General features: G+C 33.6%; 1 protein-coding gene across 1 annotated transcript; it reads left to right on the top strand.

The window, feature by feature from the left end:
- The first annotated feature begins 8,482 nt into the window (after positions 1 to 8,482).
- On the top strand, positions 8,483 to 9,037 carry LOC120084959. The gene has a single exon (XM_039040769.1). It carries the CDS (start codon positions 8,483 to 8,485, stop codon positions 9,035 to 9,037), a length of 555 nt encoding a protein of 184 aa, XP_038896697.1.
- The last annotated feature ends 3,223 nt before the right edge of the window (positions 9,038 to 12,260 follow it).

Genomic DNA, 12,260 nt, shown 5'->3' with positions numbered 1-12,260 from the left:
ACAAAATATAGAATTTACTTGTCTATTTGATTGGTGGTATCTAACTAACACACGAGATCTAAAACTAAAAATTTAGACCTTGTTCGGTAACCATTTAGTTTTTGAGTTTTTGCTTTTGAAAATTAAGCCCATAGGCCATAGACACTACTTTCACCTCAATTTTCTTTGTTTGTCATCTATTTTTTACCAATGGTTTGAAAAATTAAGCCAAAATTGAAAACTAAAAAGGTAGCTTTTAAAATTTTGTTTTTGCTTTTAGAATTTGACTAAAAATTCTACAGTTATACTTTAAAAAGATGCAAATAGTTGTAAAAAATGGGGAGAAATAGGCTTAACATTCAAAAATTAAAAACAAAATATGAAATAGTTATAAAATGGGACCTTAAAAATCCCACCTTTTTTTAGTTCGATGAATTATGCTTAATTTGAATTTACTCGGTCTCTTGATTGATTTACATTGTATTTAATCGTGTTTTCTAATTTGGTTGACTTTCTTAATCTCCTGTACTATGATTTGTATAGTGTAAAAAAAAAGAGAAAATTAGTGAATTCTAACCGTATGTAAATATAATTTTATGAATGATTTGTGAGACTATACTTAGAGGTGTACCGTGTATGTAGGTTGGGAGATTTTTTTGGACCAAATCGAAAATTCGGATTGGTCTGGTGGGCTACCCAAATAACCTGGGTCTCCAACCCAACCTTAAAAGTTTGGGTTGGGTTGGATTGAGTTGTCAAGTTATTTATTTTTTTCTTTTCTTTTTTATTACATTTTTGTGTGGGTTTTCAAAAATAGAAAAATAAAGAAAACTAATACACAAAATAGCAAAATTGTAATTTTATTTGATAGAGGTTGATAGAAAGTCTATTAGTATCTATCAGTGATAGAAAATGATAGAAGTCTATCAACGATAGACGCTGATAGAAGTATATCAGTATATATCAGTATTTCTTTTATTATTTTTTGAAAATAGTTTGACATTTTTTTTCTACCGGTGAAAATTTCTCTTTTTTTGTTAACTTAAGATACTTAAATTTGTGTACAAGACATATTAATAACTAAAATTTCATAAAACTCAAATGTTAAATATCAAAATCCTAGATATCTATTATAAACTTCATACAAACATTATAAAATTATATATGAGTTATAATATTTATACGTTATAAATATAATATTAGAAATTCAGGTTGGTTTGGGTCAACTTGAATATTTTAAAAGTGTAACCCGAACCCAATCCAACTCTTACAATTTGGATTGGATAGTCCGGATTGTTCGGGTTGTCGGGTGATTTGAACACCTCTAACTATACTAAAATTATAAGAACCAATTTAAAATTTAACTCGTTTTATGAGAAATAATAAATATTTACAATCACAGTAACTATATTGAAGTTCTTTTTAGTACAACAACTACGAGATAAAGAATTTAACCTTCAATTTGTAAAGAGGAAGGTCATGTCTATTGTTGTTGAACTAAACTCACTTTGACAACTATATTAAAGTCTTGAAACCACAAAAAGATATATTGAAAAGATTAGAATTATAAAAATTAATTTGAATCTAAGTTTAAAATTGAAAAATTGAAATTCTACAATTCAATTTTTTTTTTAAAAAAAAGCTAAATTATATAAAACACCCCTAAATTTTCTTATTTGTGTAAAAAATACCCTTAAACTTTCAAAATGAGTTTTTTTAAAAATATCTTTACCGTTAGTTTTGGATAAAAATCATTAGTATTTTGTATAAAAAATATTTCTGAACTTTTAAAAGTTTAAAAAATACCCTGAACTTTAGAAAAAAAAATTAAAAAAATACCCTTATTGTTGTTGAAAAAGTAGGTGACTACCCACAACAGAAGGATCGTGCCCCAATTTTAAATTTTATAAAACAATGATCAAACAGAAGACAAAAACTAATATAAACAGACCTAATTAAGCATGCTTTTCTAACAATTTAGAGAGGAAGAAGGGATTAAAGGATCCACTTACCCTTGAAGACCAAGTTCTTCACTTTTCCCCTCCAAGTCACGAACAAATCGAATTTCACTTCGAATTGACAAACAGAGCAACGTAAACCCCAAATTCTGGGCATTACCACGAGGAATCCTTGATATTCTCGAGGTTGAGAATCAATTGAGAGTTGTGTGGGCTTCAGTAATTAATTTTGGAAGGGAAGATTTTCTTTTGAGAGTATGATTTTTTTTTCCAATGAATTTTCTTTGTGAGTGAGAGGAAAAAGATGAATAGAATTATATCTACCACTCTCACACACCCATGTTATAACGAGACAGAGAGGGAGGGGTGATTATCCAATAAATCCTCTCCAATAACTGTTTTTAAAATTAAAATCAATTTTAATTTATATATATATATATATATGATATATTAAACCATATGTTATATCTAATATAACACATAACCTATAGTTTACCGTAGCCTCTAAATTCTCCCAAATTCTCTCAACAATTTCTCCTCTCCACCATTCTCTATTCCTATTCCTCCTTCAAGGGTTAGAGGCCACACTTCTATACTTGGATTTCAAGAGAATATCGAGGTCTCTCTTACAGTGGTGTTGATTATTCGTTGGAAATATGTTGCAGAGAAAAAGCCTGTGATTTTCGTGAAGATAAAGAGACCTACGAAGGTAAGAAATTGTTCTTCCTTCTTTTCTCTTTTCTTTAAAAGCATGCTAAATTAAATATGTTTATCCTTTGTTTTATTATGCTTGCTACTGTATTTTGTTTTTTTTTTTAACCAAAACCAAAAATGTAAGGCGTTCACACGCTTTTGCTCAGGATTCGATTCCTTCAGACTTTGTGTCTTGAACAAGGAGCCCTTCCCTCTCATTTGCTCGAGTGAGATTCGATTTAGTGGTTGGACCACAAACCAATTGTTCATTAAAGAATCAGTGGGATTTAAGGAACATAATGTAATTACAGGATATAATAGAAGAAAGTTTGCTGAGATTTGAGCTTCTTGGTTAGCTTGTGAAGCTGGATGTTTCTCTCAAAGTACACAACACCAAAACTTCCTCAAACTCTTTCAAATTCCTTTTTCTCCTTCAAATTCATCACAAATTTGGATCCAACAATCCATTTTAAGGTATGGGAATAGTAGGAAAGACTCTAACGGTGGTCCATAAGTGTTCGTGATAAAAAACAACCAAAGGATTGCTTTAATTTTGAGCTACATCAAGGTTTGCTCTTAAAACTCTATTTTTCAGTTTTGAACAAGCATGCTTAATCCTTAAATTAACATAATTAGAGTTCTTTAAATCCTAATTGCTTCCGCTTGCATGTTCCTAAATCCAATAAACTTAATCTTAGGTGCTAAAGTTAGACATTTTCTTTAGGATAAACTTTTTGTCTTTTATTTTGAGTTATAATAGTTTTGAACATTTCAATATTAAGGAAGGCCTTAGATGCTAACGACCTTAACATATAAAGGTTATCTTCGAGCTTAGATGAACAAACAAGAGCACAATTCTTGTAAATAAACACTTTATTTACATGAAAATTAAGAGAATAATTTGGTTCAAGTAAGCATTTTACAAAAATCAAGTTTCTTTTCAAACCAGGAACTACATATACATTGTCAAACAATAAATAAGATTTTTGTAAAATTAAACGAAGTCCTCCCACTACCACAATCGAGACAATGTGCCCAATTCCAACCCGCATCATCAATTCCCAATCTCTAGTTGCCGCTAGGAATTAATTCCATGAAATGAAGAATAGACATGATTAGCGGCGCCCGGGCAGAATCATTATTCTCCATTAAATAAGTTTCAATACGAGTAAATCGTATTTACCTTGTTTGGCCTTCTTCTTTTCTACCAAATACTTGGGAAAATTCCTCTTCTAGTATGCCTTCTGGTTGCAATGGAAACAAATTTCCTTTGCAACCTTGGTCTTTTTGTCTTTTTAGGCAATAACGGGGTTAGCTTTCTTCTGACCTCCCTTCTTTTTCTTCTACTTTTTGGTATCAGAAGAAGAAGGTGCACATTTTTCCCTTGAGGTCGAACCTCTATAAAACTTCTTGGAGGACGAGGAAACATTTGCTTCACCCTTCTGTTCCTTGACTTTCATCAAGGATTGATATGTTTATAGCTCATTGAGCAAGGTTGTCAGGTCGTAGTCAAGCCTGTTCATAATAGCGTTGCTACAGAACTGAAGGAAACTTATATATATAGTTTAATTAATTCATTAATTATATATGTATACATAATAACTAATTTAATACATCTATATACGAAATATTAAACCATATATTATATCTAATATGACATATAATCTATAGTTTACATTATATCATATATAATATATCCTATAGTTTATTACTCTCATTTAACCTATAGTATTTATATGAATCTCATTCATATAATTTTGAACTTTATATTATAGTGATCACTTACATTATATTAATTTCTTATTAATTTGAATCGTTCAAATTAATCAAAAAAATAAATTAATCAATTTCTATTAACTACTGGTCACTCCACTAAAGACCGACGATTACACTTTTCGCATTATATATATATTTTTGTGTCTATTGGATATAACCAATCAACAACGTGTTGATGATAACGAACAGAAATGCACGTTATTACAGCGCAAAGATGTAAAAAAATGTGGGTATGCGACGATAAAAATATACAAAATCATGTCCAAAAGCGTTAAACTAAGAATATTGCGATCGCATGCGCCCATCGCATAAAAACAACTAATTTACTTAATTTGTACAGGAAAAATGCGTTGGTGCAAAGAAAATTGCGATCCAAGGAATTCGGCGACCGCGCACATTAAAAGATTGCGACCGCAAAGCCATGCAATTGTATGTGCTTGCGAGAATTTGCTCAAGAAGGTGGCCGCATAAAGACGACACATCAAGGTAAAAGCTTAATAAATCCTTATGGTACGGAAAGATGATGACGGTCGGATCCAAATTTAGTTGACAAACCGTTAACGACACGCTGTAGCAATTACATTCAACTTTTTGGTGACCATTAATCGGCGCATCAGACAGAAGATTTAATGACCTCCCATCATTGCAAGCATTAGAGAGAAAATATTCTTCACCTTGAGTTCTATAAATACCGAAGGCCACTATCATTAAAGAAGTTCGACATAGTTCGCCATATACATAGAAGATAGATTAGACAAATAAATAGCTGTTAGTCTGTAGTTGTTCTTATACTTAGAAGGCGGAGGCGAGCAAAGAGAAGAAGACGCCGAGAGATCATTCCGGGTTAGCTCGAAAGACTACCGGGAAGCACTATAAAAGAAGAGAGGGCCGACACTTGCGAAAGCAAGGATATTCTTTTAGACAAAGTAGAGTAAAAAGACAGTGTAAAAGCCTCGAGAAGCAAGACATTGCTACCGGACTTCTTATCCCTACTTTCCATTGTTGTTTTGTATTCTGACTTTATTTATAAAATGGAATTCTCATCTCAACATCTGTTCAATCTCATCACATTTTGCATGAGTAGCTAAATTTCCGAAATGGGTTGAGAGGTACTTAGCTAGCATGACCAAAGATCTTCACTTTATGCGATCATCTTGTCTTATGTATGCGTCAGTTACTCTTTAGAGATATTTGAGAGAGTAGTCTAAAGAAAGAACCTAGATTTGAGAGAGTCAGGTTAGAATCTAGGTTTGAGAGAGTCATATTAGAACCGCATAAGCAAGAGATATAAACTTAGACATAAGTTCTGATTGCTATTATGCATCGCATGCACCCTAGAAATATAATATGATAGTATGCGGCCATCTTATGTATGTGTGTATCATTCATCATCGCATAGATAATAACAAAGGCTTAGACATAAGTCCTATAGACATTATCGTATACATCGCATGCCTCATAGAAATAAGAACTATGGCGTTGCATTGAGAGATGACATGCTATTGTGTGTGTGTAGCATGATCACATAACTTGAGCGCAATCTTAGGAAGTGTTAGCTAAATCCCTTCTCAACCCATTCATTACATACTCATTGTATTCTCGATTTTATCAACTCTTTACTTAAATCCGCCGCATAGGAAATATACTCAAACAACACATCAACCACTTATTTGTTTTTGTCACCGCAAAGGAATCAAAATTTACCGTCGCATAGTAACTCTGTAGTCTCTATGTTCGACCCTGGACTTACCAGGAAACCTAATGAGATTTATACTTGGGTTTTACTAGGAAAACTTGCATGTGCAACGCATAAACCATCATCGCAATTATACACCATTATTCCATCACATTTACAACGCATCAGTTGACCCTTCACAAATTGCTCGTAAGTACAATTGGACCAAAATTACCAATTTGTCTCTGTAGTTATATCTAACACCTTAAGTACCATTGATCCCTCTAATGAACAATGAGTTATAGTCCAACTATAGCCAAACCCATCTCAGATCAGGAGAGGGTGTGACACCACATTGTTCAAGCTCCGAAATCAACCCTTAATTGTGTAATTTCTCTACTTACCCTAACACTAGGGAAAGAGTGAATTCCTTCTTGTGTAGCTACGTTTCCAGCTCCCTAATCAGACGAATCTCCTAAATGGTAGGCATATTGATTTAGTGAAACTGGTCACTCTCATCCATGTATATCAAAGAACCACCTTCATAGGCAAGAGTTCACAATTCACTCAGAATTCAAGTCAAGTCAACTATGACCATCTTAGTGAAATGTAAGTTTCTTCTAGCAACGGTGTTATATAGAAAGACTATTTATTTCGTGGCTCGGTCTTATACAAACTATTTGTATAGAATACCCCCCTCACATGTCTCCACATAAATGATCAGGATCAGATTATTTGTAGCACTTTACAACAATTGTTACAACTATAAGCATATCATATTCATAGTATCACTAGGATAAAGTATTCAGACTTATCCATCCACTACAAACCATTCAGGTTATCACTTAAACATGATCCATCTTTATGTTGCCACATATATGTTTAAGTTACAATAGATAACATTAGATCTTAGTTTATTGGTTTTTTGGTTAATGCAATTAAATGTCGAATAAAATACCCCTTATTTTATTAGATAATAGAATGTTTGTACAAATGCACTACACAACCATGAGATCTAAGACATCAACCCCAATAGTTATATGAATAGAAACCGTTAATACCGTCTTACTTCTCTATTTTTCATCTTTTTTCTCCCCCTCCGTTATTCAATACCCTCTTACTCCATTTTTTTGTTAATTGTTTGACATTTTCTTATCAAGATAAATAAATAAATACAACTGCACACTTCAGTTAAGGTATATGAACTATGATGAAAAGAAAGAGAATAAAGGAAGCACCAAGGGATTTTAGGATTTAATGTTTTAACAAAGTTGTATGTTAATAGTTGAGTGTGTGTTAATAACCAAATATATTTTTTATTCAACTATTTATCATTCTTGTATGTTTGGGAGATTTTGATTTTGGAATTTATGAGATTTTATGATTTAACTTAAAATTTTGGTTTTTTTATTTTGGTTGATGAGAAAATTGGTATAATAAGTTAGAATTGGAAAATTAATAGAGAAATGAGAGTATCTATATAAAAAAATGAGGATACGTATATAATTTGTCTTATAATTGGTTCTTTTGAACTTAAGCAAATTTCAAATTGATCATCATATTAACGATAAGAGCATTTATAAGTTTTTATTTTTATTTTTTTATCTTTTTTAAAAAAATCTAAAGTTATTTTTGTAATGACACTTGGTTATTATTCCTAAAAATGATATCAATTGCAATTACCCTATTTATAATGCCCTATGCCTGTGGTTATGTGTAACTCTAGCAATGTCATGATAGTTTTGTGATGCTTTAGGTTGCAAGAACCCAGATTGAGCACGACTTGGTTATTTCTCGATTTGTATATATCTTATTGACTTGATAGTTGGCCCAGAACTTTGAAAGGTTTTTTGTTATAAACAGTTTTCTATTTTTAGCTTTCTGTTTCTACTTTGCTGAATTGTAGTAAGAGTGGGCTGCTATTTTTTCTCCCTTTATTTTCGTGGATGTAGTTTAGCTACTATTTAAGCTTAGCAGCATTATCAATAAAAGATAGTTTTGTTGTGCAATTCTTTTTGTTCTCAACATTCTGGTATCAGAGCCAAGGTGGTTTTGATTTTTCAAAGCAGCAGTCTTTCAAACTTTGCAGCAAAATGACTACGGAAGAAAATAAGAATGAAGGAAGTTTTGTACAGCCGGTAATTCCACGTTTCGATGGTCATTATGATCATTGGAGCATGTGATGGAAAACTTCCTTCGATCCAAGAAATACTGGGAGTTGGTCGAACCTGGATATGTTGAACCAGCTAGCGAATTGTTACAAACAGAAGCCCAGCGAAAGAAAAATGATGAGATGAAGCTGAAAGACTTGAAAGTAAAGAATTTATCTCTTTCAAGCCATTGATCGTACAGTTTTAGAAACCATTCTCAAGAAGAACACTTCTAAGAAATATGGAATGCAATGAAGAAAAAGTTTGAAGGCAATGCAAGGGTCAAGAGGTCTCATCTACAAGCTCTTCGTAGAGACTTTGAAATTCTTGAGATGAAGTCTTGTGAAGAAGTGACAGAATACTTCTCCAGAGTCATGACGGTGGCAAATAAGATGCGGATTTATGGAGAAGATATGCAAGATGTGAAAGTGGTCGAAAAAATTCTACGCTCTTTAACAGAAAAGTTTAACTATATCGTTTGTTCTATTGAAAAGTCAAAGGATATTGATACTCTCACTATTTATGAGTTGCAAAGTTCTTTGATAGTCATGAACAAAAGTTTTCAGCGACGAAGCAGAGAGGAGCAAGCCTTGAAGGTGACGAATGATGAAGGAGAGGTCGAGGTCGAGGCAGCTACAGAGGAAGAGGGAAGAGGAAGAGGAAGGGGTCGAGCAAATTTCAACAAAGCAAATGTGCAGTGTTACCGATGCAAAAAACTTGAGCATTACCATATGAGTGTCCTGAAAATAAAGAAGCAAACTATGCCGAAATTGATGAAGAGAAGAAATGCTTCTAATGTCCTATGAGGAATTGCATGGAGTAAAAGAGAAAGATACATGGTTTCTTGATTCCGGGTGTTCTAATCATATGTGTGGTGATCGATCCATGTTTAGTGAACTCAATGAAGATTTTCGACATTCAGTGAAGTTAGGAAACAACACTAAAATGGATGTGATGGGCAAAGGAAATGTGAAGTTGTTTCTGAATGGAGTTAATCATGTTGTTACTGAGGTATACTACATTTCCAGAATTGAGTAAAATCTCTTGAGCATATGACAATTGCAAGAAAAAGGTTTGACTATTTTGATCAAGGGAGGGGATGCAAAATATTTCATCCAAAGAAAGGCTTAATTATTCAAAAAAATGAGCAACAACAGGATGTTTATTTTGCTAACCTAAACTTCTTCTCAAACACAAGTTGATCAGTGCCTTCAAACAAAAGCTGAAGTGAAAGTTTTCTCATCTTTGGCATCAACGATATGGACATTTGAGTTACAAAGGTTTGAGAACTCTACAGTGCAAAAACATGGTAATATGGGCTTCCTCAATTTAGTGCCTCAAATGCTACATGCACTGATTGTATCAAAGGGAAACAACATCGAGATCCTTTTCTAAAGAGGAGCACTTGGAGAGCAACACAAAAGCTGGAACTTATTCATGCAGATATTTGTGGCCCAATCACCCCTACATCTAATAGCAACAAAAGGTACATTCTATTGTTTATTGATGATTATAGCAGGAAAGCATGGGTATATTTTTTGGTAGAAAAGTCAGAATCTTTTAACTCTTTCAAATACTTTAAGTCCTTGGTTGAGAAAGAAGCTGAGTTGCCTATTAAGTGTTTACGCACCGATAGAGGAGGAGAATTTAATCAGTTGAGTTCAATGATTTTTTGCAAACAAAATGGGATCAAAAGGCAATTAACGACCGTCTATACTTGGCAACAGAATGGTGTACGCGGAAAGGAAAAACAGAACGATAATGAACATGGTTCGTTCAATGCTATCGGAGAAAAATATACCCAAAACCTTTTGGCCAAAGCAGTAAATTGGACCATCTATGTCTTAAATAGATGTCCTACCTTTGGTGGTCAAAGATATCACACCAGAGGAGGCTTGAAGTGGGATAAAACCCTCAGTAGATCATTTTCGGGTTTTTTGATGTGTAGCACATGCACATGTTCAAGATGCAAAAAGAACCAAATTAGACAATAAAAGCATTTCTTGTGTTGTTATTGGGAGTTAGTGAGAGTCAAAAGGTTACAGACTATATGATCCGGTCGGTGGAAAGGTTTTTGTGAGTAGAGATGTAATTTTTTAGGAAGAAAAATAATGGGATTGGGATGCAAAACAAATAGTAGTAGTACACTTAGATTTGGGTGATGGTGGATGATGCAGATGAGGAAGAAAATGTGAGTGAAAATGAACTTGATAGTGATAGAGAAGATGGAGTTAGGGAGGAGGATCACATTTTTTGGTGATGGTGACAAAATGTGAGGAGTTTAAGGGAATCTGTGAGAGGCGTCTTCCTACATGGATGGATGATTATATTAGTGGAGAAGGTCTTTCAGAGGATGAAGCTCATATGGCACTAGGGATATCAACTGATCCATTGTATTTTGAAGATGCTATACAAGATGGAATTGGAGGCTGGCCATGGACAATGAAATCAGATCCATTGAGAAGAACAAAACGTGGACACTTGTTGAACAACCAATTGGAGATAAAAAGGATTGGAGTAAAGTGGGTCTACAAAACCAAATACAATGAGCACGAAAAAATTGATAAGTACAAGGCTCGATTGGTTGCTAAAGGCTACTCTCAACAATATGGAGTAGACTACACAGAAGTTTTTGCACCAGTGGCAAGGATGGATACAGTAAGAATGGTTATTGCTCTAGCTGCACAAAAGGATTGGAATATTTTTCAGCTTGATGTTAAGTCAGCTTTTCTCCATGGTGAGTTAACTGAAGATGTTTATGTAGAGCAACCAAAAGGGTATCAAAAGAAGGGTAAATGAGCACTTAGTTTACAAATTGCACAAAGCTTTATATGGATTAAAACAAGCTCCACGTGCTTGGTTTAGTTTAATTGAAACACATTTCATCAATGAAGGATTTCAAAGGTGCGATAGCGAACAAACATTATCACCAAGAGAAGTTTGGAAGGAAAAAATTATCATTGTAAGTGTGTATGTTGATGATTTAAATTTTTACTGGTGATGATGAAACTATGATGATTGATTTTAAAAATTCCATGTTGTGTGAATTTGATATGACGGATTTGGGAAAAATGCGATTCTTTCTTGGGATTGAGTGTTTATAACAGTCTTCTGGAATTTTTATATGTCAAAGAAAATATGCATTGGAGGTTTTGAAAAAGGTTTGGCATGCTGGAAAGTAACTCTGTGAACAACCCAATTGTTCCTGGTTCCAAATTGAGTAAAGCTGGAAATGGGGGTCCCTGTTGATGATACATATTACAAACAATTGGTGGAAAGTTTAATGTATCTTACTGCCACAAGACCCCGATATGATGTTTGCTACTTGCTTATAAGTAGGTACATGGTAAAATCAATGGAAGATCATCTTCAAGCAGCTAAAGAATACTTCGGTACTTAAAAGGGACTGTGAACTATGGATTCATTACATAAATGAGGAAATGCTGGATTGTTGGCATATACAGATAGTGACTATGTTGGAGATTTGGAAGATCGAAAAAGTACATCTGGGTATGTATTTTTAATGAGTTCAGGGCTGTTTCGTGGTGTTTCAAAAAAACAACCTATTGTGACCTTATCAACTACAGAAGCTGAGTTTGTAGCTGCTGCAATTTGTGCTTGTCAAGGAGTTTGGGTGAGGAAAATTTTGAAGGAGTTGGGCCATCCAGATGAAAGTTGCATTACCATATTGTTGTGACAATAGTTCAACCATCAAGTTGTCAAAAAAATCCAGTTATGCACGGTCGAAGCAAGCATATTGATATGAGGTTTCATTTTCTAAGAAATCTTACAAAAGATAATGTAGCTGAATTGGTTCATTGTGGAAGCCAAGATCAAGTGGCAGACATTATGACCAAACCCTTAAAGTTAGAAGTTTTTCAGAAGCTTCGAAGGTTGCTGGGAGTATGTGAATTTTCAGAGGAAAACTAATTGCTTCTAAGCATTTAGTTTAAGGGAGGAATGAAAGGTTTTTTGTTATAACAGTTTTCTATTTTTAGCTTTCTGTTTCCACTTTGCTGACTTGTAAAC

The sequence above is a fragment of the Benincasa hispida genome, chromosome 9, assembly GCF_009727055.1.
Source record: "Benincasa hispida cultivar B227 chromosome 9, ASM972705v1, whole genome shotgun sequence".
Classification (NCBI taxonomy): Eukaryota; Viridiplantae; Streptophyta; class Magnoliopsida; order Cucurbitales; family Cucurbitaceae; genus Benincasa; species Benincasa hispida.
This window is presented reverse-complemented; position numbering and strand designations above follow the sequence as displayed.